The 26159-nt window shown below is 46.0% G+C and overlaps 1 protein-coding gene across 2 annotated transcripts in view; it reads left to right on the plus strand.

Moving 5' to 3' along the window:
• Positions 1-244: 244 nt before the first annotated feature.
• The window catches only part of RAB11FIP4 (RAB11 family interacting protein 4), a 64675-nt gene continuing 38760 nt past the window's right edge, over positions 245-26159 (plus strand). The window contains exons 1-2 of one of the 2 annotated variants that reach the window (XM_027862411.1): positions 245-705; positions 3748-3819. Coding sequence is in view for 1 of the 2 variants with exons in the window: in XM_027862410.1 (XP_027718211.1) it covers positions 4439-4468 (30 nt within the window). In the remaining variant the exon portion in view is untranslated. Of the gene's footprint in view, positions 706-3747; positions 3820-4302; positions 4469-26159 lie in introns of those variants that run through there. The other variant, XM_027862410.1, reaches the window with a different exon arrangement.

Consider the following 26159-nt stretch of genomic DNA (forward strand, 5'->3'; position numbering starts at 1 on the left):
CTTTCTTCACAACACCTCCAACTCCCGGCATAAAGGCACTGAACCCTCCCCCACCAACACCTTTCTTCTCTCCTCTTTTCTCTTCCTCCTTCTCCTCCTCCTTTCTCTATCTCTCTCTCTCTCTTTCTCCCCCATCCCCCTTCCTTTATCTCTCCTCTTCTTTCCTCTCTCCCCTCCTGTCCCCCACCATCATAATTTCAAGTCAAGGCTGATTCCATTAGTACCACTCCCCAGTAACCACCATTACTCAGTTAAGGACAGTCAAGCTCTCAGCGGAGATCATACCCTATGGCCACAAGGAAGGAGGAAGGAATAAAGACATTTCCACGAGCTATAATTGTTTCAAGGGGCCCACAGGGAGCTCTGCCACTGTGTTCTCTGGCGCTTCTGTGGCCACAACTGGTGTTTTGCTTGGGGCAGCTGCTGGCCTTAAGCATCTAAGACGTCCAGATGATCATTAGCTTTCAATGATTCCTGAACACATTCTGCTCAGGAGTCAAACTAACCCCGATTCCTCTTTTTCTCTTACCCAGACTGTCATTGTTTTGCCAAATGGTGGCCCACAGTATGTCCTAAGCCTAAGTAAGTCAGCAGCTGGAAGGGACCTCCGGGCTATCCAATTCAAGGCCTCATTTTACAGAGGAGAAAACTGAGGCTGATGACAGTATGCCTTGTTCATGGCCACAAAAGTAAGAAGGATCAGAGGTAAGATTTGAACCCAGAACCTCTGACTCCCCAGCCAGGGCTCTTTCCACCATACCACACTGCCTCTTGCCATCTTAGCCCTCACTTGACTAGTTGCCTGGTTTCTGCCTAGTCCCCAGGGGGCTCTGGAAGAGCCCTCACAGCTAGGCTCTTTCTGCTTCAAGGCAATCCTTTTACTTTTTCCTGATTGACTCTCCTTGCCCCTCCCCACAGGGTGTGTTCCAAACCTTCTCTTCATTCCTCAAGCCACCTATACCAACCCAATTCTCTTTCTTCTAAGCAGAAACCCTTGCCCCATACATCTCTGAAAAAAGTGAGGCCATCCATCTCCTCCTCAGCTCCACACCTGAAACCATTCCAACATCACACCTCTCTCCAGAATCCAGGGAAGAGGAGTACCTTCTTGCCACCAGCAACCCCTCTACTTGTGCCCTTGACCTGAGCCCCTCTATCATCCTCCAAGAGCCTGTCCTTCAATGATGCCCTTTCTCCCCCCAATTTTCAATCTCTCCTTATCCACTGGCTCCTTCCTAAGCCCCTCTATCATCCTCCAGGAGCCTGCCCCTTCAATGATCCCCTTTTCCCCTCTAATTTTCAATCTCTCCTTATTTCCTGGGTTATGAAGCATTACTGCTTACAAATCTGCCCAAGTCTTTGCCATGAAAAAAACCTTTCCCTTGATCCTACCATCCTCTCAAGCTATATCATCTTACACCTTTCCCGTCACAGCCAAACTCCTAGAAAAACCTGGCTGCAGTAATTTCCTCCACCCTTTCAGCTCCCACTCATTCTTTAGTCCTCTGCAATCTAGCCTCAGTGGTCTCTCCAAGATGACCAGTGATCTTTCATTTGCTAGACCGAACGTCCTTTTTTGTCTTTCAAGTTTTCTCAAGTGTTCGGCAACATGGGATGCTGGTGAGCACCTCTCCTCCCAAACACTCTCTCTTCCCTGGCTTTTCCTAACACTGATCTGGCTTGGTTCTCTTTCCACCTACCAGATGGGCACTTCTCAATCTCCTTTCCTGTACCATTATCTATAGCTGTGAGTGTCTGACATGACTCTGTCCTGGGCCCTCTTCCCTACACTCTCTTTCTTACTGATGGGCCCGCATGGATGGGTTCAGGTAGAACACCTCTATGAGGACTGCTTCTAGATCTACATATATAGGCAAAGCCTTTCTCCTGAACTCCAGTCCCATGCCGCCATACTGAATCTCTCCAACTAGATGACCCATAAGGATCTCTAACTCAACATACCTCAAATAGAACTCATCTTTCCCTCAAACTTTCCCCTTTTCCTAATTTCCTTGTCTTTTCCAAGTCACCCAGGTTTAAAAGCCCAGTCATCCTTGACTCCTCTCTCTCTCCCTCTGCCCCTCCACATTCACTCAGTAGCCAGGCCTATAGTCCCTCTCCAGTATCTCCCCAGTAGGAATCTATCTCCTTCTCCCCACTCCCGAGGCCACTTTAGTTCATCATCTCCTGCTGGAGACTATGGCATCTGCCTCCTAATTGGTCTCCTTGCCTCCTCTTCCTTTCCCCTCCATTCATCCTGCCTTTAAGTCATACCAACCAGGTGACCCTGAGTAAGTCACTGAACCTCTATGGGCCTCAGTTTCCTAATCTGTAAAAATAAGGGGATTGGTCTAGACAGCCTCTGAGGTCCTTTCCAAATCCAAGTCCATGATCCTTTTTAACTGTGTAGGTTCTGCAACTTGGACAGGCTGGGTGATTTGCCAGGGATCACCCAGTCAGTATGAGTCAAATGCAGCACTTGAACCCAGATCCTCTTGGGCCCAATACTTCACTACTCTACCTGCTTGACTATTTGTGTAAACGCTGTTTTATAGCATTTACAGCTTTAGCTGACTTCCTTCTGCCACCCTCCTGTTTGTTCAGCTTTTTTCAGTTGAGTGTGATTCTTCCTGACTCCATTTGGGAGTCTATGCTAAGTCCTGTGGATATAGATACAAAAGTGAAACAAATCAAAGAGCTTACATTTTGGGAGGGGCAGGTAATATGTACACAAAGGGCATAGCACGTCCCATCCCCTCAAAGCAGGAGGCCACCCCCCCCCCCCCCCCCCGCCCCAGTAATTCACGGTGATCTGGTGAGGGGATGGCCTAATGACTGAGTGGAGTTATTAGGAAAGGCCTCTTTAAGGAGGTGTCATGTGAGCTGAGCCTTGACCCCGGCAAGGGGTTCCAAGATTCAGAGGTGAGAAGGGAAAACACGGGGCCAGGGGACTGAGTTTGGCAGAGGCATGAATGGAGGCAGAAGATGACGCGAGGAATCTATTTTTTTTTTAACAGAAAGGCAACGGGAAGTTTCTTGAGTTATTAATCTATGACACAAGATTAGGGAGGTCAGTTGCTTACTGTTTTTTGCTTGTTTTTAAGATGCTCAGCAAAGGAACGAAAGGATCGGATTCTTTTCTGGATTATGCGAATCCCTAGGTCTTTTAAATGGTATGGATAATTGAGAGTCGAGTGTATTTCGTGGTGGGTTTTTTTTTCCCCCTTTGTAACTTCTAAGTCAGGAAGACTTTGGATCAAAGTCCTGCCTGACACTGATGGGCAGTCATACTGACACCGTGGCTAAATCATTTAAAGCCTCGGTGCCCCCAAACAATTCTCTAAAGACTTCCTAGTAGAGCAGGTTCTGGTCTACACTAGTGGAGGGGATTTCCTCACTGGGAATTCCTTACACAGGTGAAATCAGAACTGGTCTCCTCTTCCCCCCCTCCCCCGACTTAAAAACAAACTAATATTCGAAGATCACAGACTGGTCGAACTAGGAGGGACTTCAGCGATCCTTCTCATTTTATTACAGAAAAGGAAACTGAGGCTCGGAGAGAGGGAGGTGATTTGCCTTAGCCAGCCGGGGGCAGAGCAGGGCGGGGGAATAAAGTCCCAGTCTCTTGCCTCCCAGGCCCGCGGTGTTTTCATTTCCCGGCGCCTGCAGCCTCTCTTCGGGCCCCAGCCGTAGGAATTCTGCAGATGCAGGTAACGCGAAAATAACAAGGCGTGGTTTTCTCCGCAGAGCCGAGGCACTTTTACTGGGAACTGCATGCGGACAAAAAGGGGTTTTGCAGAGGACTCGCCTGACAAATAGGTACTGATGGGGGTGGGATGGAGGAGGGGCCGGGAATTAACTTTCCAGTGCAGTTCTCCGGCTCGGGCCACTCTGCTTGAGTCCAAGCCCCGAGCTCCACCCCCGGGGCGCGCTCCTGGCCACTTAAGCCCCGCCCCCGCCCGGCAGTCAGCCTGGGGCTACGCAGTCACCTGCCCCCCCCCCCCCCCGGGTCCCCAGGGTTGCCAGCAGTCCTTACCTGGGGCTGGCCCGCTCACCTGAGCCCCGCCCCGCCCGCCTCTAGACTCCAGGCGCTCCGCTCTTCGCTACTCGCTCAGGGGCCTCCCACCCAGGGGGCGTTCGGAGGCCACGCCCCTTTCGAATCCCAACACCCCAGCGCCCTGTGATGTCACAGAAGCTTTGATACAAAGAAACCTTCGGCCCACGCGGGTCGCCCCAGCAACGGGAGAGGGTGGGGGCGGGGCCGGGGCCGTCGCCGCCGCCGCCGCTGCCTTCAACTGTTGCGGAAAGGACTGGGAAGAGTAGAAGGAGGAGGAGCCGGAGAAGGGAGAAGCGGGGGGGAGATTGTTCCAGGCTGGACGCGCGGCATCCTTCTCCTCCTGGCACTGCCGGGGCTGCCTCCTGCCTCCGGGGCCGCGGAATGCGCTCGCCCCGAGCTCCTCCGAGCCAGGTAAGGCGGCCTGGGGCAGCGCCGGGCTTGGGGGCTGACTGAGCGCCGTGGGACCTCCGGGGAGCGGCGGCGGCGGGGTACACCCTGCCCGGCCCGGGGGTCCCCGAGCGCCCGCGGGGGGCGAGAAGTTCCTGGTTCGCTTACAACTTCTGCAGTCTGGCATCGCGGGGACGCTCGCTGCCCTCCCTGGCCGGGAGCCCGCCCCTTGCCGGGGTGAAGTTGCTTCCTTCCCTCTCCGGCCGGCCTGTACTAGCTGCCCTGGGGTGGCCGTTGGGCACGGTCCGGTCGGAGCCGGCTTAGGGTCAGATTGCTTGACTCCGAGTTTGCCCAGGTGCTGGGCGCGGGATTTGCCCCGAGCCTGCCTCGGCCAAGCTGGTCTACCCCCTGCCGAAGCTTTTTCGGGGGGTGGGGGGAGGAGAAAACACCCCCCCTCGCCTCCCCCATTCCACTCTCGTGCGCGGGGCAGCACTAAGGAAGAGGTAGCCCTGTAGACAGCAGGGGCCCGGCCGTGTCTCTTTGTGGATTAGAGCATGGGGGCTCGGGATGTGTGTCTGTGTGTGGGGAATGTATATTGTGGAGAAGAAACAGCTAGAGAGAGTACTCTTAGATACCCCTAACCCCCCCCCCCTCCCCTCTCCACACACACTGAACACCCTTCTAAAGTGTCCGCGTCCTTGAAAAAAAGTCACATTTTTCCTGTGAGTATGTAGAGGGTTGGTTTGAAATGACCCGCCTCTCATCACCCCTTACACAGACCCCAGTGTCTGGTAGTAGAAAATCCTCACTTAATCCTGGGGAAGAGGGCCCCTAGCCCTCCTAACAGCTAAGCCCCCTTCTACCGCCCCCCCCCCCCCCCATTCACCTGCCTGGTATCTTGCCCCGGGCCGTGGTAAAGAGCAGCCGCTGAATGAAATGCTGGTTGGTTGATAGGTGTGTTGAATGAATCATTGTGGATTGACCAGGGTTGCTCTTTGCAGCTTCGTTTACCAGTAACTCGTTTTAATTTCTGCCTCTTTTTATCGTTGCATCCTATTAAATACCTTCTGTGTGCAAGACATTGTGAAATATGCTGGAGACGTTTTTGTTGTTGTTGTTATTATTTTCTTTTATTTTTTGCCCAGAACCTGTGGTTTCATTGGTAGAGAGTGAAGGCGATCGGTTGCTATTGAGAAATGAAATCACTTGGTCAGGGTCATATAACCTGTATGTGTCGAGAGTTGAGACTTGAACCTAGGCTTCCTGACTCGGTCACGGTCTCTATCCATTCCCACTGTGCTGGACAGGATTACACCCCATGCCGCCCCTGTGCTCATTTACATCCCACAGTAGGGGTGGGGGGGGTGGGGCGATGTAAAGATATTTACATAGAAAAATAAACATTATGTAATCTGGGAAGGGAGAGACCCCTAACAACTAGAGAGATGAGCAAAGTCTTCTCGAAGATGTAAGAGAGGAGGAGAGACCCTAGCAAAGGCATCTTTTCTCCTGTGGATTAAATATGTCTCTGTGGCAAGCTTCTGCCCCACCTTGAGTGCTTTGAAACTGGCAGGTTTCCTGTGGCAACATGCAGCTCCCTCACTCTTTCCACGGAGGTGATCTCGGAGGGACCAGAAAGGAGAGGGGAAAATTGATTGTCTCACTAATAGACTTCCAAGTGTCCAGTGACAATTTTTGTTCCAGTCCTTTGGTGTTTCTGTTTCTGATTTCTTAGGTGCAGATTGGATATTAGCAGACCTGTGTTCCTGGCCGTCTTCTTGGAGTCTGACCTTGAGTAGTCTCTGCCCAGCGTCTCAGAGATGTTTTTGTTCTAAGGCTCGAAGTAGATACTGTAGACAATATGTAAAAACATGTTGTAATTCAGAGAGATAGGGAAACACAAGATGCTGTTGCTACTGGGAAAGGTAGGCAGACTGCCTCATTCTTCAGACACTAGCTATGTGTGATCTGGGCAAGTGACTTCGCCTCTCAGTCCTTCTCCCCCCTGCCTTTCCCCATCTGTAAAATGGGCCTAAAAATGCTTTCACTACCGACCTAGATGGGTTGTTGAGAGGAGAGCTCCCTAAAGTGTTACAGAAATGAGTTGTTGACTGGAAAGTGCGTTAAAGTGTTAGAGAAATGAGTTATTACTAACATTTGGTTAGGAGGTTAGGAGAGTGAGCAGCTCACCAGTAGGTAGCCCCTAACCCTGTGCTTCTGATCTGAGTGTGTCACTCACCCCCCCACCTTGCTGTTCAAAGTCATCTCCTCCAAATCATTTAACATCAGTATCTTAATTTTCCTATGGAAAGAGAGTAACTGCTTGGCCTCAGTTCAGTTATGAGATAACTTGGGTGACAGGGATTAGGACCAAATTTTCAGCCTGTTCCTTGTTAAAACCTGGTATTTACTAAGCACTTACTATGTGCTCAGTAAATAAGTACCTACTATGTGCCGTGGACTGGGAAGTTGGACACATGGCGGGATCATGGACATAGAACAGAAAAGGATCTTAGATGCCAGCTAATTAGTCCAAGCCCCTCACTTTACAGACAGGAAACTGAGGTGGGGGTGGGGGTTAAGTAGGCCTTTCCCTGTATGCCTGCTGGCTAATCTGAGTGGTATTAAACATTGGAATTTTCATGGAAGAAAATCTCTCCATCTCCTGTGCCTCCCCTCTTCTTTCTTCTGCATATCTTTGTCCCCACCATGTGTTTGCTTAGATCCTTAGAGACCTGTGGCCTCTGGCTCCCTTATTTTCCCAGAGCCATTAATCTTTACAGAGACCAAAGTTGACCTGAGGGCCAGGGCCTCAGGTCGGATCACAAGGCTCCAGCTTATTTCTGGTTGTCTGGAGATTTGATGTTCTCTTGATAGAAGCAGGTGACTGCCGGGGCCTTGGTTCTGTGCCTGTCAGGCTGTCTGGGCTGTGATTTCTGTCTCTTAGGACAAGCATTCTTAGAGACCAAGGGTCCTTCCACTTTAAAAAAAAAATTTTGACAACTGTATTTTATTATAACTGGTTTCCTTTGTAACCCTGTGCAGTGTACATTGAAAAACATGATTCTGAGAGGGAGCTGTAGGGTTTGGCAGATCGTCATTACCACACAGGAGGTTATGAGCCCCCGTTTTAGTGTGTCTGATTATCACGAGGGATACTGCAACATTTCCAAAAACTCCCTCCAAAATAGAATTGTAGGTTCCTTCATCTGGGAAAATACACAGTATTTCAAAGAATAGGTGAAGGTGGAGTGGGAGAGCTGAGTTTCATCAGGGGTATGAAATAGCAGACAAGTTGTCAAAAGTGGGAGCTCCTAGACAGTCTAGGAAAGCCAGTGGACAAAAGTTGTGTTCTTCCTGGCTGTGAGAGCCTGCCTCCGGGACCCTGATGGATGCATGGTGTTACCAGTCAGTGAAAGCTTAGATATGGGTTTGTTGGAAGACCTGGGTTTGAATCCTACTTGGATGCTTGCCACCTGTATGACCAAGTCCCGGAACAGCTCTTGGCCTTGGTTTCCTCATCTGTAAGATGAGGGGGCCACAGTAGGTGATTTTCAAGTTTCTTTTCACCTCTCGGAGATCCTGTAACATGTGCAGGTGAAGTAGTTCGAGGAGAGAACTTGGGGTTTTGCCCCTTTGGTGCCTTCCATGTCCATCATTATGTGTTTTGGGTTGAGTTCTTTTTGTGGAAGGGGTATATATGTATGTATATATATGTGTGTGTGTATATATATATATGCGTGTATATATGGTATATAAAATATAAATTAATATATACATATTTAATTTCTATTTACTATATAGATCTATCTATATCAATATCTATGTCTGCCTAGTGATATATTTCTCTATCTCTCCAAAGCCTTAATAAGTTAAAACTGCACTGCATTTGAAACAGCTTGTCTGTCTCCTGTATTTATCTATGAATGTATCATTTTTCCCTGTTAGAATATGATCTCTTGGAGGGAAGAGGCCATCTCATTTTTTTTCCACTTTGCATTCCCAGCTCCTGGCACATGATAGGTGATTAATAAGTACTTGTGAGTAGGGATTATTTCATTCTTTGTGCTTGTATCCCCAGCTTAGCACAGTGTTTGGAACATAGTAGGCACTTGTTGATAAAATATTTGTTGATTGATTGATGGTTGAGTTGATTTGGAGTTTAGCAAGGAGTATTAGGGTTTATGAGAAACTGGGCCATGTTGAAGCATGTGTGCCATTCTCCAGTATAGTAAAAGGGGGAAAAAAGCGAGCTCTGTTTGTGGTTTAGTCAAAATGAATGAATGAATGAATAAGTGAAAATTCCTGAAGATCTCTTAGGGAATGAAAGCTGTTAGGAATCATCCCCCGCCTGCAGATGCAGTGGGCAAAGTGGGTAGAGAGCCTGACTCGGAAAGACCTGAGTTCAAGTTCCTTTTCAGACTATAAGCTACAGGGAAGGTACCAACCTGCCTTGGTAGAGGGGGCTTTCCCACCTGGGAATCCCAACCAGGTGGAGTGAGTATGTATGTAGCAGAGGACCCACACACTCTATTGGAATGTTTTTCAGAGCTGGAGGTTGACTTCCTGTGAAGAGTCTCTTAGGGGTGAAAAGTTTCTCAGGGTTCCTGGCTGTTTTCTCTGTTTCTCCCTCTCTCTCTCTCTCTCATTCTCTCCCTCCCTCTTTCTCTCTCTCCCACCCTCCAGTACTCTCCCTCTTCACTTGGAATCCCTAGTTTCCTTAGAAGCCTGTCTCACCCACCACCACCTACTCGAAGCTGTTCCTGATCCGCACAGCTGGTCCTCCCCCCACAAACTGCCTCGTATTAATATACTCTTAGATGTGTACCAGTTATCTGTCCCGATGCATGTGAGCTCTGTATAATTTCACTGGGGCTGGCCAGTGTGCCTGGCATATAGATGACAAGCGATCAAGGTAAATGCTTATGGATTGGTTGATCTAGGTTCACCCTGTTGGCGGATTTTGATCAATGGTGGTCATCAGAGTTGAGTAAACGTTACTTCCTCCAATTGGTAGATGTTTTAAAGGCGTTCTTACCCATGTTTGTGTCCTGGACCCCTTCTGGAGGTCTGCTCAAGCCTTTGGGCCCCCTTCTCAGAGTAATGTGATTACATTCATAAAATAAATTACACAGGATTACATAGAAAACCAATTCTGTTGAAATATATAACACTATTAAAATTCAGGGACCCCAGGTTAATGACACTTTTAAAGATGATATTAATAACTTGCATTTAGATAGTTTTTCCTTTGATCCATCTCTTAGTACAGTGTCTGGCATATAGTAGGCACCTAATAAATGCTCATTGACTAAATCCTCACAACATCCCTGTTGTGAAGGTGGTGTGCCTGGAGAAGCCAAGCGACTTATGATAATAATTGACATTTCCATAGCAGGATAAGGTTTGCAAAGCACTTTGTATGCATGCTCAAGCCTACTCACAACGACCCTGCCAAGTGGGTGGTATTATTGACCCCATTTTACAGTTGAGGAAACCTGGGCTAAGAGAGGTCAGTCAGCAAGCATTGATTAAACACTTACTGTATGCCAGATACTGTTCTAAGTGCTGAGGATGCAAAGAAAGTCAAAAACACAGTCCCTGTCCTCAAGGAGCTGCCGTTCTAATAGGGTATGCCAGGTATGCACAAGATAGGGACAGTAGCTCTACAGTCACAGCTGGGAAATGTCAGAGATGGGTAGGATTTGAACTCATCTCCCTAGCGGCTCCCAAGGTACTGGCAGAGCTATGACCAGCTATTCCAAATCTTCTGTCCCAGGTGGATACTCCATCCTGTGTGCTCCTGCTTTTGTTAAGGCCTCATGACTAATTCAGCCTAATTGAGGAGGCATGTTTAATTAGAGCCTTTCTCTTGTCAATTGACGCCTGTAGCACAGGAAGGAGGCTTTTTTCTCTTTCCTTTCTCTCCCTCCCCCCTCTACTCCTCCCCTGAGAAACTGGAGGAGGAGAGAACCCAGCAATGGAGGAGAGGTGATAGAATATCCTAGAAGAGCTTCGTCATTTTTCCTGCCATCAGATAAGAGACCTTTGTCACCTGTCTCTGCCCAAATCACACAGGGTAGTAAGGAGTAAATTTAAATGAAGTAAACACAGATGAAGAGTTTATTGTGCTGTGAGGCCCTGTAGAGATTCAGGGCCAGTTGTGTGCAAGGCCCCGTTAAGATTAAATTAGATTTAATAATTGTGGGCAAGGCCTGTGGGCTGCAAAAGACAAAAAAGGAAACTGAGGCTCAGAAAGGCCCCTAAAGTGCTTACGTTCTTCTACTTGGGAGATTTAACAACTAGGAGAGTCTGGGCAGGCTTCACAGAGGTGGTGATGCTCGAGCTGAGCCTTGAAGAAAGAGGAGGATTCTGGGATGAAGATGAATGTTTCAGGCATAGGGAACTACTGCCCAGAGTGAGAGGTGGACTGGACCTCTGGAGTTCCTTCTAGTTCTGAACTTTTAAGATTAACCCAGCCTAGTGGGAAGGTGAGTGGGTGCTCAGGGCAGACTGCAGGGAATCCATTTAGGAGGCTGTCACCAATTCTACAAACATCTATTAAATGCCTGCTGTTTGCAAAACATCATGTTATACAAGGGAGACACAACTATAAAATCAGTTGACAATTAGGGTCTCAGCTAAGTGATAGTTTATGAGATCACGGAAGACAGAATTTTAAATTAACTGATGACAGGTTGGAGCAAAGGGATTAGGGGAGTTAGAGAGGCAGGGTACCATAGAGAGAAGAACCCTGGTTCTTCGGGGTTCAAATCCCACCCCCGCCTCTTACTGCCTGTGTGATCTTGGGTAGAATACTTCACCCTCACTGCCCCCCTTTCCCAGGGCTTGTTTTCTCACTTGTAAAAATAAAGGAGTGAGCAGGACTAGAACAGGGCTTCTTAACTTGGGGTCTGTGAATTTTTTAAAATTTGATTTTAATTAATTCATTTAAATCTAATTAATTTCAATAGAGTTGGCTGCTTTGTAATCCTCTGTATTTTATTCATGTAAAAACAAGGTGCTGAGAAGGGCTTTGTGACCCAAGAAAGATCAAGAGTCCCAGGGCTAGATGACCTCTGAGGTCTCTTTCATCTTTGGGCCTTTGACATAGCTCCATACTTTGAGTAATAATCTCTGACTGTTGCATAACTAGCTCTTTAAGGTCTGTAAAATGCTTTCAGGTGCCTGAGAGGTGAAATCTACCCACTTTATACATGAGGGGTAGTTCCCACTAATGGGGTGATGGAACTTTTTGATGATGAGCAAGAGGGTCTAACCTTGGGCCTAGGTGAGAGAGAAGAGTTTTATGAGGTACCTGATCTCATCAGTTCTTACCACTTTCTTCTTTTTCTCCCAGTAGATGCCATCCTTTGGAGCAGAACAAGAAAAACGATGTATTTTCTATCCTCTAGGCTTTTGCCCCGTTCGGGTTAGGGCATCAGCTGCCCCATGCAAGCTTGGGACCCATATCTTCCCTCCTGCATAGTCACTCTTTTGCCTGATATTTTTGAGTTATTACAAAATAAAGACCGGTGTTACTGAGAGCAGAGTTTTCTGGCATAAAAATACCTTTGCTTATTAAAAGCAGAATATTAAAAAGTGAACCGGGATTTCTCCTCCTCCCATCACATATATTCTAAGCAGCTGCCTGCCTAGTCCCAATTCTGGCTTAGAATACTCTTATTATTAATAACTCACATAGCTGATTATAGCGACAGAGTACTTTCCTGTCCTCTCATTGGGTCTTTCCTGTGTTTGTGCACTTAATTTTTTAAAAAAATTAATGCTCCCAAAAAACCCTAGCTATTATTATTTTACACTAATGGACCTCTTCCCTGTAACAACTAAATATGATCAAACAAAACAAATCAAGTTTACCCCCTGAGGGAGGTGCCTCTGGTCACAGCATGGCTTAGAATTCCAAAGTCCTTTGAATACTGTTTTCTTTTAAGTTGTTTCCATGTAAATTGTTCTCCTGGTTCTGTTTACTAGCTCTGTATCAGTTCATTCATATCTTCCCTTTTTTCCCCTCCTTCCTCATCTTCATAATTCCCTAGGGAGATAAATATTCCATTACTTTCTCACACCACCACTAGTCAATGTGACCCAGTTGATGGACACCCACTGCATCATCCATCCTATGAGAGATTCTGCTGTAAATATATATTTTTGGGACCTTTCCTTGGGCAGTTTACCTTGGAGTGTAATAGCTGGGTCAAAGGGTATGAACAATTTGGTGACTTTCGGGATCTAATCCCATTTTGTTTCCAGAATTTGGTAGACCAATTCATGGCTTTACTAGCAGGGAATTAATATGCCTGTCTTCCCCCCAGATTGCCTGTCCAAATTGTTGTCCTCTTTCATCACCTGTACCTTTCTGAGTGTGAGGTGAAATCTCAGTTATTGTATGTTTCTCTTATTAGTGATTTGGAGCATTTTAAAAATATGATTGTTGACAGATTGCACTTCTTCTCTGGAAAACTGCCTGGGAAACAGCTTTTGTTTGTATTGATATATGTATGTGTATGTGTATGTATATACACACATATATATGCACATTACATATAAATATTTTCATATATCCATTTATATATCTATATTTATAATTTATAAATATACTATATCTACCTATGTACATATAGATAAAGCTATGAATAGATATGCTCTGTGTAGGTAGATATATATAGTACATCTATAAGTATACATACCCTATATGTTATGTTTATATATATTTATATTTCATTATTAGATCTTCATCAAAAAATTTGCTACAAAGATTTTTTTTTTGCCTGTGAACTTCTCTTCTAATTCTAGCTGCATTGATTTTGTTTATGCAAGGGCTTTTCGATTTTATATGTTCAAAGCTGCCCTTTTTATCTTCTGTGATCACTTCCATTCCTTGTTTAATTAAGAATGCATTCCCTAAACTGGGATTTCTTCACCTTTTATATGTCCTGGACCCCTTTTAGCAGTCTGGTGAAGGCTGTAAACTCCTTCTCAGAATAATGTTTTTTAAATATAAAAATTTGAAAATATATAGGATTACAAAATAAACCAATTATATTAGAAATACATAAAAATATTAAAAGATTAAATACATTAGCACAGAATACTTGGATTACAAAGGAAATCAATTATATTGAAATATGGTTATCAAAATATTTTTTAAAATGCTCACAGACCTCCAGGTTAAGAATCCCTGCCCTGTCATTAGCTGTGAAAAGCTCCTTCTTTTATTCTCCTCTTTATTGTAGCATCATTGTGACCTTTTAGGTCAGGTACCCACTTGGAGCCAATTATAGTTCACGGTGTTTGTCTAAGATGAATTTCTACCAAACCGCTTTTCCAATTTTCCCAACAGTGATTGTCAGACAACGAGACCTAGTGCTTAGTCTCCAGGTTTATTGAACACTAGGCAGCTGCTGTGTTCAGTTGCTTACCAAGTTTTTCCCATTGGTCAGTTTTTTCTTTTTCTTTATCTTTTTTTTTTTTTTTGCTTTTTTGGTGAGGCAGTCTGGGTTAAGTGACTTGCCCAAGGTCACACAGCTAGTTAAGTGTCAAGTATCTGAGGCCGGATTTGAACTCAGGTCCTCCTGACTGCAAGGTCAGAGCTCTATCCACTGTGCCACCTAGCTGCACCAATTTTTTCGATTTTCTTAACTGGTACCAATTAATTTTGATGAATACTGTGGCGATATTCAGTCTCCTTAATTCTTACTTAAAAAAATAATTTCTCCTGAGAGGGACCTTCAGATTGTTCGTTTGGTTCCTTCAGATTGATTTCATTATTATTTTATCCAGTTCCATAAAGTAAGAGGCAGTATGGTTTAATAATAATAACAATATCAACAACAATCGTAATAATAAACAGTAATAATAGCTAATATTTATAGAGAGTTTTAAGGTTTGCAAAGCACTTTACAGTAGATAGAAAGCCAGCCTTGAAGCCAGGAAGACCTAGGTTCAGATTCTACCTCTGACAGATACTGGACATGCTGGGCAGGTTACTTGACCTGTCAGGGCTCTTGGCCCCTCACTTTAAGACTTTTTAAGTTAACAGAGGAGGTGCTGATCTGCACTGAAAGGGGAATTTTCCCACCTGGGAGTTCCCTCTACCAATCAAGTCCTAGGTCCAGCCAGTCCCTATTTATTTCTGTAAAGAGAATTTTGTATTTTGAGAGATTGATTCTCAGAGACTTTATGCATTTTTGTAGCCATTTTGAATGGAATTAAAAAAAAACAAACCTCCTCTTTGGGTTTTGTTAGTAATTTGCAGAAAGCCCTATTACTAGGGGTTGATTTCTTATTCGTCGTCTTCATGAAATGACTAATTGTTTCAATTAATGTTTTTATTGAATCTCCAGGATTCTCTAATCTATCATATTATCTCCAGATAGAAGTAATTTTGCCTTCTGTTTTCCTATGTTTATTCCCTCAATTAATTTCTTCTGGCCTTATTGCTAGAACTTGATGGAATTTATTTGTAAATCTACCTGGGCCCAGGGTAGTGGTTGTGGTTGCTTTTTTCCCTTTTAAGAGTTCATTTCTGACTTGTTCATTTTCTGTTTCTGAAATTAGGTGGTTTTACGTTCCTCATCCTATTAATCTGGGAACTAGATGTTTTCATAAATATTCATTTAAGTCTTGAGTTTTGTTGATGTGTAATAGCTAACAATTTCCTTTGATTTCCGCATTCATCTGTTGTGAATTTCATTTGATTCTCATAAAAACCCAGTGAGATTCTGAGCTATTGCTGTAGGCCCCTGATTGGTCTCTTTGACCAGATTTTCTCTTCTTCACAAACCATTCTCCCCTCAGCTGCTCAGGTCTGACCAGGCCACCCACCTGCTCAATAAATTCCAATGACTTCCTTTTATCCTTAAGATCAAATACAAACCTCTTTGGCTTTCAGAGTCCTTCACAGTCTGACTCCAATCTTCCTTTCCAGGCTTATTACACATCACTCCCAGTATGCTCTATAAAGACCCATCAGGCTGGCCCATTTGCTATTCCGCCACATGCAACTTTTCACCTCTGGTCTCTTCTCACAGTTTATCACCCATGTTGGGAATACAGTCCTTCCTTACCTCTGCCTCTGAGCATTCCTAGGTTGCTTCATGTACATTTCAACCTTGGAAATTGAGGGGATGCCCATCAGTTGAGGAACGGTGGAACAAGTTGTAGTATGTGATCATGGTGGAGTACTAGTGTGCTATAAGAAATGACGAGCAGAATGGTTTCAGAGAAACCTGGGAAGACTTACATGAACTGATGCAAAGTGAAATAAGCAGAACCAGGAGAACATTATGCACAGTAACAGCAATATTGTAACGATGATCAACTGTGAATGAGTTAGCTGTTGCCAACAATTTAGTTGATTTATGATGAAAAATATTATCCACCTCCAGAAAGAGAACTGACGAACTCTGAATGCAGATTGAATCATACTTTCTTTTTTCTTTTTTTTTTTTGCAACATGACTAACATGGAAACATTTTTCATGATTTCACATGTATAATTGATATATTGCTTGCCTTCTCAGTGGGTGGGAAAGGGGCAGGAGGGAGAGAATTTGGAACTCAAAATTTAAAAAAAAGTGTTCAAAACAAATAATAACTTTTTTTTTTAAAGTTCGATTCAGCCCTCCCCTGATTCCCTTTTCTCTGCAGTCCAGCTGCACTGGCCTCCTTGCTCTTCCTTCCCCAACACATTCTGTCACCCAACTTTGGACATTTTCAGTGACTGTCCCCCATGCCTGCAGTGCTCTCCTCCTGGCTTCCTTCAAGGCCCAGCTAAAATACCCCTTTTTGCAACCCTGGCCTCCTAAAATGCTAATGCCTTCCTGTTATCGATTCCTGGATATATCTTGTTTGTGCATCATCGTTTGCATGTTGTCTCACACTAGACTGGGAGCTACTTGAGAGGGGGCATGGTGTGCAAAGCAAGTGATCTCCTGCTTAGTCCCTAATGTTACTTTAAGTAGGCCACCTCCTCCTTTATCTGCCAAGCGAGGGCTTAGACTGGATGACCTTTAACCGATCCACAAGCATTTCTTAAAGGTTTACTGTTTGCCACACGCTGTGCTAAGCCTGGGGGTACAAAGAAAGGCCGAAACACAACAACAGTGCTTGCCTCTGAGGAGCTTACCTTCAGATAACGCGTAGAAAGATACCGAGTGTGGTAACCTCAGAGGGTAAGGCACCAGCATCTGGGGGTAGTGCAAGGAGAAGGGCCTTTGCCCGAGTGATGTTCGAATTGAGTCTCTTTCCCTGCCGAAGGTGATGTTTGTGTTGGGTTTTGCAGGAAGCCAAGAATTCTAAGGGGCTGGGAATGAAGAGGGAGAAAGAGCATTCCAGGTGTCCGGGGCCTTGCAGCCCCGTATTAAGATCTCCCAGGTCTGCATTGCTGGTGGGCATTCCCACCCTGGGAGTTCCTGCACAACCCAACCCTTCCGCCTCCCCTTTCCACAAATCTGATAAGTAATATAAATATTATCCTAACAGTTTTACAGGTGAAGAAACAAATTCAGGGGGGTCAGAGGATTTGCTGAGGGTCAGGTTCAAAGCCAAGGCTCCCAATTTCTATGCACTTTCAGTTAATAGACACTAAGTCTTCAAGGGTCAGCCTGTGCTTCATGAGAATTCTTTTTTCTCTCTTTCCAGTTTTCTGGAGGGCTCCCAGTATGTTGAAAGGCCTTCAGACCTGTCATAGATACTTACTAGTTGTGTGACCTTGGACAAGTCACTTAATTTTTTTTGCCTCAGTTTCCTTATCTGTCAAATGCGTTGGAGAAGGATATGCAAAACCATTCTGGTATCTTTGCCAAGAAAACTCCAAATGGGATCATGAAGAGTCAGATGTGACTGAAACAACTGAACAACAACTATTATGAATCATATAAGGATTATTTAAAGGAACTGGGGATATGTAGCCTAGGGAAGAGTAGATTGGGGGGGTTCTAAATTATATTATTTATTTATTAATTATTATTATTTATTTTTAACATTTTAAATAATTGAATATATTATAATATATAATATAAATAATACAATAATATTAAAATTAATATAATAATTTAACATTTTTAAAAATTTTGAGTTCCATATTCTCTCTCTCCCTTCCACCCCTCCTCTATCCACTGAGAAGGCAAGAGGTATGATATTAGTTTTACATGTGAAATCATGCAGGACATAAGGGGGGCTTCATAGCTGTATTCACCCACTTGAAGAACCATCATGTAGAGGACCCAGGATGGCAGTTAGGCTCGAGGCTAAGAGACATTTCCTAGTAGTTCAGGCTGTCCACAAGTTGTGTGGGCTGCCAAGCAGGCCCCTATTGGACATCTCTTGCAGTGGGGATTCCTCCAGGGTTTGGGTCGGACCCTGGAGGGCTGCTGAAGACCCTCCCAACTCTGTGATCTCTGGGGTTGAGTCCTACATGGAATCCAATAAGACATCACCTTGTACTTAGTAGGTGTTTAGTAAATGTTGGTTGGATTGAGCGATTTCCACCCAGACCCCGAGCATACATAGCCTCTGCGGCCGTGGGGCAATGTGTGAAGCATCTTTTTAAGCCAACTATCCTCTAGCTCATTTGGTTAGATGAGGAGGGGGCAGATTGGGTCTAGGCTGGAGATGTCTCTAACTGTAGACCTTGGGAATTGGGGCGTTTAGCTGAGGCTTAATCTCTGAGCTGACCTCTGAGCTCATAGCCCGGGCTGCAGACACACTGGGTCACTTATTAAACTCACCGATGCTAATGGAGAGGCCATCTCTCCAATGTGTAGTAGTGAGCTTTTGTCTGATTCTCCTGACCAGGTAAGAGGTGTAGAAAGGGGCTGTGTGTGCTGACAGCCATCGGGGGCTGAGCCAGGAGGGAGGGGGACCCCACCGGCCCTCCTTCTCTCCCCACCCCCAGTCTGGCCAGCCTGGCTGCCCAAGACTCTGACGTTGGGATGGTAACCCCTGGGCCTGACTTCCTTAAAAAAAACATGATGTTATGCAACCGACAAGCTCGTTCTTACTGACTCAACCTGCTTCTCTTTATAACCTAGTGGGTTCTTTCCCAACCAACAGGAAAGTGTTTTCTCATTTGAATAAAAGTCATGTAGAGGTTATCACAGACGAGTTCTCTCAGGGGGAGAAAAGAGGGAGGGGGAAGAGGGCGAAAAGAATAGAGGGGGCCCAGGCAGAATTGGATAATATAATAGGTTGGGGGTGGGTTTCCTTGGGGTAGGGTGTCCTTCCTTGCCTCATTTTAAAAAATATAAATTTTTATTTTAAAAACCAATTTCCCCCTTTTCTGTACAAGCCCTAGCAAAGTGCTGGTTTTTAGTGGGCAGACCTTGGTTCCTTTGACATTTAATACCTGTGTGACCAGGGATGAGTCTCTTAGCCTCCTTGGGGCCCCTTCCCCCCCCTTCCTCGATGGTTAAATGAGGAGGCTGGATTAGAGGGGCTTTGGGATCCTTCTCACTTTTGATCTTTGAGCCCTCCAAGGGAACATAAATCTTTAATGTTATAAGTGGGAATTCCTTAGGCTACATCTGCGGGCAGAGGCCAGCCACCTAGGCCCTGTTTGTTCTCTGCAAGCAGCAGGGGAGAGTCTCTTTGCTAACAAGCATTCATAGCTTCTCCTTCAACCACCCTCCTCCCCAACTTCAACCCGAAGGATCTTCAGGGGCCATCTCGTTCAGAGCTCTCGTTTTACAGATGAGGAAACTGAGACCCAGAGAGGATCAATGACTTGCCCAAGGACACACACATCATAGGATCCCGGGACCTATAGTCTAACCCCCCTCACTTTACAGATGAGGAAACTGAGGCCCAAGTAGGGCAAGCATCACCCCCATTTTACAGATGAGGACATTGAGGCTCTGAGGGTTAAATGACCTGGCCGAGGTCGCAGAGTTTGTCAGTGCCAGGGCTCAGCTCTTCACGCTCGAAAGACCAAGGGATTGTGATGCCCATCTTCTGGGTAGAAGAAAAGTGGCCAGTGGAGGGTGGTGGGTGAGGTGAGGTGGCAAGGAAGAGGAAAGGAGGGAGTGCAAGGGGAAGGGGGAGGGGGTGGAGGTAGGGAAAAATCCCCTTGTGCCAGACAGACTTTTTTTTTTTAAATGAGATTTCGTGTCTTCCTGTTTCTGTGTGTGTGTGTGTGTGTGTGTGTGTGTGTGTGTGTGTGTGTGTGTGTGTGTTACTGACTCACTCTCACTGGATACAAACATCAATGTCACAGGAAAGTGGCTGCTGTGTTCTTTGAGCTGTCTGGGAGCCTGGGAATTCATTGCAAAGTCACCTCCCCAGGAGGGGGCCCAGGAGGTGTCTTAGCATCAGAGCTAAATTTAAAGGTGCTTAGGGGAAGGGCAGGCTGGGAGAGGGGCTTTGTTACCCCAAGAAGAAAGGACTCTGGGTAGGGAGGTATACCCCCCCCACACACATTCACGCCCTTCGCCCTCAGCCCCCATCACCAGCTGGGAAAGACAGCTTGGGGGAGAGTGAGGCTGCCAGGCACACAGGCTTTATTTCCCCTATTAAAATTCTCAGGCTTGGCTTACTGATTGCACACACCTGGGAGCAATCTGGAGCTAAATGGAGAAGAAAACTGCTCCCCCCCCCCCCCTCCTCCCTTCCTGTCTTTCTTCCCCTCCCCTCCCCTCTCCCCTTTCCCCTCTTCCATCCTCCCTCCCTTCTCCTCCTGTCCTCCCTCCTTTCCTTTTTTCCCTCCCCTCTCTCTCTCCTTCCCTCTCTTCCCAAGAGATGACGATGAGCCTGAGGGTCCTGGCTACTCAAAGGTACCGTTCAGCTCCTTTTAGGACTGGTTTAGGGTTCGATAACGTCTTCAGATCCTGTAGTGAGTGGTCAGGACTCATAGGGTAGAGAAGAGCATGGTGAATATCAAGGAATCAACAAGCATTTCTTGTGTAGTGGATACAAAGACAAAATCAAACTTCAAGGATCAAAATCTTGCCTTCAAGGAGCTTACATTCTGCTGAGAGGAAACAGTATGCAGGTCTATAAGAAATAAACACAGGGCATTTTGGGGAGGGGGCACTCATAACCTGGAGGATCAGAAAGGGGCTCCTATAGAAGGTTGTGTTGGAGCTGAGTTTGGAAGGAAGGAAGCACCCTCCCATCTTGTCCTTCTGAGGACACTGAGGCACGTTCTTTTACTCATCCCTACTGGGTGGGGAAAAAAGGGCCATCAAACCACTCAGGTTTGTTGAATCCATCTACACCCGGAATCTGTCTACACCCGGAATCTGTCTACACCCACTACATTCATTCTTCTTCCAGCTCCCTCAGATTTGCCTTTTCAAAAGTGTTTTCATTAAGAGTGGGGAAGGGAAAAAAAAAACCCACCAACATTCTCTTTGTCTTCCTCTTCCCCCCTATTCCCCTCAAGAGTATCAAGAGGTAGTGGATAGGGCACTAGGTTCGAGAGTCCGAGAGACCTGAGTTCGAATCTCATCTAGGACACTATCTGTGTAATCCTGGACCTACTCAGGTACTTGGTGGATCTGTGTTCCTGGTCAAGGTGCTTCATTTCTCTGGGCCTCAGTTTCCTTAGCTGTAAAATAGGGGGATTGGATTGGATGGTCTCCGTGAGATCCCTCTCAAGTCTGACTCTGCTCCTAGGTGGTTGGAAATTCCTGTTTGGAGATTTGTTCCAAACGTCTTTTAGAGAGGGCGGGGAAGGGCTTCTGTATCTGTTCTGCACATGTTTTCTGGGAGCTGAATTATGTATTAATTTCCTTTCTGATGTTCTGCCTAGCAGAATGCAGTTTGGTGCCCAAGGGGTCCTGAAGTCCCTGCGTCTAGCCAGCCTTTAACTGCTGCAGTTGGGCTGGGCCTGAACGTGTTGGTGTGTTTACTGCAGGGGGCCGTCAGCAGCGTGAGACTAACGCATCCTGTATGCTATGGGGGACCAGAGATAGCCGAATAAGACAGCCATTCTGTGATCCGTGGACTTTGTGGATCATCCCTGTCTGAAGCAAGGACTTGAAACCTTTTTGGTGTCCTGGACCCCTTTGGCCGCCGACACCTACAGCCCCCTTCTCAGAATAATGCATAAAATGCATTTTAAATGCATAAAATAAAATACATGCTGGCGATGATTATGCTTGGATATTTTTTTCTTTTCACGTACAAGCATTGTGGCTTGTACATGGGGTTGGTGTTCAGTCGTTTTTTCAGTCATGTCCAACTCTTCCTGACCCCGTTTGGGGTTTTCTTGGCGAAGACGCTGGAGTGGTTTGTCGTTTTCTTTTCCAGCGCATTTTACAGATGAGGAAACTGAGGCAAATAGGGCTCAGTGACTTGCACAGGGTCACGTCTAGTAAGTAGGGAAGATGAGGCTTCTTAATTTCCAGCCCAGCATGGAGAATTGGTGCTAAACCGTTGAGAAATTTTTCCTAGGTTCCTCAGGCCAAGTGAAATAGGAACCCCTTATCCCTCGCCTCTTCCTTCCAACCTGGGTATTTTGTGCTGCCTAATAGAAGAGGTAAAACTAACAAAACATTTATAGCCTAACAAAAACAATCTCAAAGCTTGTGTTCTGGCTTTTTGTCCATCTTGTATTTTCTGCTCTGTGATCTTCAGCTATTAGCATGAGTGGCCTAAAGTTAGCTGATTGCATTAAAGACTTGCCGGGAATTAATAAATAAATTAGGAAAGGATCCTAGGGACTGCTGCAGTCTAGGTGCCCAGTTGAGTCCAGATTCCTCCCCCTGAAACTGGGAAGAGATTTTTTTATGATCCTCTTATTCTACTGTAAGCAGCTGCATTAACTCAGTTGGGAGGATCTCTCTGTCTCTCTGGCTCCCTTTTTCTTTTGGGTCAATGTTCAGGTCTTTAGAAATCTCTTTTATCACCAGCTCTTGGACCAGGGCCCAGAGATAAAAATCCTTCCTTGTGCTTTGGTCCCCAGCGGCCCTGCCCATGAGGGTGCAGGGTTTGTTGGAAATCAAGCTCAAAAGAAATGGGACTATGGCAAGAAAGAATTGTAACTTTAAAAAAAAAAATCAAGACTGTTCTTATTCTGCCTAGTGTTGTATCACGGAGAGGAGAGAGTACAAGTTGGAGAGTCAGATGACTTGGCTTCTAATACAGCCTCCAACGTTTACTACCTGTGTGATGTTGGGCGGTGATTTAGTCCTCTGGATCTGTGTCTCCTCCATCACCAAAATGGAGGAGGATGGAATAGATGCTTCTGTGGGCCCTTGCGGCCCTTCACCTGTTACCCCTGGCAGCCAGTCACCTGGTAGAGTCCTCGTAGCCTGGAAGAGCTCTTATTTTTTGACCGTAACCAGGACCCTCAGGCCATAGGCTGCAGCAGGGTCCCGGCCTTCCAGAAGAGGATGAGCAGAGGGTCAGAGCCAGGGCCAGGATTGGGTACCTCAGGCCCTGAGTTGTTCTTTTTCTACTGTCCCTGTGGATGTTGAGGACAGGTCCTCTGTTGCTGGTGACCCCAGAGGCTTCAGTGCCTCTTGCTGGAACAAAGAAGCTTCTGTGGCTTTGGGCATTTGGGCTGTGTGGCCGTGCCCAGCTGACGGGATGGGGAGAACTAGGGCACCGCCAAGCAGAGTTCCTGCCAGGCCACTGAATGAGCTCAGCTCTGTCTCTAGCTTTACTCTCCCACTCACCAGGAAAGCCAGGTCATGCCAGGGAGTGGGGAGGGCTTTGGAGAATGGAAGGACCTGGGGCAGGGCCAGGGGTGGAGATTCAGGTCAGGTCTGATGGGAGACAGAGGGGAGATAGTTGTTGCCTGTCTGGCTCGGGTGCTGGTCCAGCCCTGGCTTTTCAGCTACCCTCCCGTGAGCTGCTATGTCCTGGGGTACCCCGGTAAAAGGAAGTAGTTTGGATTCAGCTGTGGGCAAACAGTGTGACTGTCATGTTTGTTTTCTTTCTAAATCCAGGGGATTTGGGTACTTTCACTGGGGGGTTGGGGGTGGGTGCAGGGTGCAGTCAGTGGGTGGAATAGGCTGCTGTAACTTTAAGTTGAGAGGTTGGCATTCCTGGGCTGGGATAATAAATGAGTGCTGTGCATTCTCCCTGTGGGCTTGGACAGTGTTCTCCCTGCCTAGTTAAATTTCACCGAGCTCCTTTTCAAGACCAGAGGCATTTAGGAAGCCTCAGTAAATTAACCATAATCAGACTGTTTCCCCTATACATTTTTTTTTTTTCCAGCCAAAGGGCCCTTGGACCAACTATTCTTTCAGTGCTGGTTGTTAGATTCTTTTTTTTTTCCTTTTCTTTTCTTTCTTTCTTTTTTTTTTTTTTTTTAGGTAATTGGGGTTAAATGACTTGCCCAGGGTCACAAGTGTTAAGTGTTTGCTCTGAGGCCAGATTTGAACTCAGGTCTTCCTGACTTCAGGGCCGGGGCTCTATCCACTGTACCACCTAGCTGCCCCCGGTTGTTAGATTCTGAGAAAGCTCTGGTTTTGGTCAAGTCCATTAGCTCCATTCAAGTCATCAGACATTTATTGAGTGCTTGCTTATACAAGATTGTCAGCTTGGAAGACCCAAGTTCCCATCCAGCCTCTGCCTGCCATTGGCTTGTCACCCTGAGCATTTAACCTCTCAGTGCCCAGTCATCTCAGCTCTGTTGCTGAATCAGCATTGTTAGAAGGCATTTTCTAGAGCCGAGTTCTCTATGGCCCGATGGAATCTAGAACCAGACACCCCTTCCTCTGCGCCCCAGTGTGCTTAGTCAAGCAGAGAAGTCCCATCATTCCCTACCCTCAGCATCTGCATTCTCCTCGGAATAAATACGGAAGCTAAGACAAAACCATTGCAGTTGAGACAGAGGGACGGGTGATGAAGCAAGTGTTCTGTCTTCTCTGTTAAGGGGGCCGTGTTTCAGAAGAAGGCACATGTTGTCACTCATGTCCCGTGGTTGGTTTTGGTTTTGTTTTGTTAGCTGTATTTTGTTAGGTGGTGTCTCTGTTGGGGGAAACCAGTAATAGCACCCCACGAATAGACCCAGTAATAACAACAGCACCCACCTCATAGGGTTGTTGTCAGGATCAAATAAGTTAACATGGGGAAGGTGAGATGGGGACGGCAATATTTTTGAGCACCTTTTTTTTCCACTTAAAATTTTTTATGTCATTTGTTTTTTTAATCAAATTCATTTCTGAATACATCCCTCATGTCCTACCCCCAGCTAACATTTATAACAAAGATATTTTTATATCATTTTATATTTATATTTATTGCTGTTCATTTGTTATTTAAATTAAATATTATTTATTATTTATTTACATTTATATATTTATGTCTGGATGAAGCAATTCAGCAAAGTCAACCAACCTATCAACAGTGTTTGGCAGTATATGTGAGATTACACACTTATAAGCCCCCAACCTCTTCCATGAAGGAAGGAATGGAGCATCCTTTTTTTTGTTTATTTGTTTGTTTGTTTGTTTGTTTAAAGGAATAAAACAACTGGGGGAAAAACCCAAGAGAGTGCCAATATCTAGGCTGTGGGGGAAAACAGAAAAGACCTAGTGTGGGAGGTGGTGGCTGAGCCGAGTGCTGTGAAGAGGAGTAGGGAGTAAGGATTAAGGCCTTGGCCGTGAGGAGGGGAAGCATATTCTAGGAATGGGGGAAGAAGACAGAAGATGGTTGGTTGTTCATGGGATTGCAGCTCCTGAGATAGGAAGAACTTTAGAAGCCATTGAAACTGAGGCCCGAGGAAGGGAGGTGAGTTGCCCATGCTCACACAGGTAGTGAGATTTGAACTCGGGTCCTCTGACTGGCGCCAGAGCGCTTACCACTGAACTGCATTGTTGTATTCAAGACATCCATCAGGCTGCTTTGACTGGCTTGGAGAGTGAGGGAGGGGAAGTGAGATGAAACAGACCTAGAAATATTAGTGGGAGTTAATTGCACAAGATATTAAATGCCAAGTTTATATTTTATTTTATTTTTAGGCAATTGGGGTTAAGTGACTTGCCCAGGATCACACAGCTGTGTCAAGTGTTTGGTCTGAGACTGGATTTGACCTCAAGTCCTCCTGACTTCAGGGCCGGTGCTCTATCCCCTGCACCACTTAGCTGCCCCTTATTTTATTTTTTTTTAGTGAGGCAATTGGGGTTAAGTGACTTGCCCAGAACCACACAGCTAGGAAGTATTATGTGTCTGAGGCCGGATTTGACCTCAAGTCCTCCTGACTCCAGGGCCAGTGCTCTATCTGGTGCCCCACCGAGCTGCCCTGAAGTTTGTATTTTATACTAGGAGCGACGGGGAGCCACTGAAGATTTTGAGCAGGGAAGTAACATGGTCACCTGTGTTTGAGGAATATCAGTTTGGTGGCTCTGTAGAGAGGAGAGAGAGGAAGCTAGAAGCCAGGAGGCCAATAGGGGCCAGTTATAAAAGACCGAGGGAGTGCTGTCGAGGGCCCTGTGAGTGGAGAGGAGAGACGGGGTGTGAGAAATGTGTAGGTAGAATTGGCAAGGCCGGCGCTTAGTAGGTGCTCAGTAAATGCTTGTTGGTACAGATTGGCTGATTATTCTAAGGCCCTTTAGTGAATATGGGGTGTTGAGAGACCTGGAGACAGAGTAAGTCATCCAGAGAGACTGAGTCAGAGACCCCCATCGTCACAGAAGGAGGGAGAGGAAAGAGGAAGGGAGTGGTTGAGCCTGGGTGAGGGGAAGCGTGATGGACGTCCTTATCTTGAAAAGGACCATTCTTGGAGGCAGCTAGGTGGCGCA

This window comes from Vombatus ursinus, unplaced genomic scaffold, assembly GCF_900497805.2.
Source record: "Vombatus ursinus unplaced genomic scaffold, bare-nosed wombat genome assembly UNPS02014768.1, whole genome shotgun sequence".
Lineage (NCBI taxonomy): Eukaryota > Metazoa > Chordata > Mammalia > Diprotodontia > Vombatidae > Vombatus > Vombatus ursinus.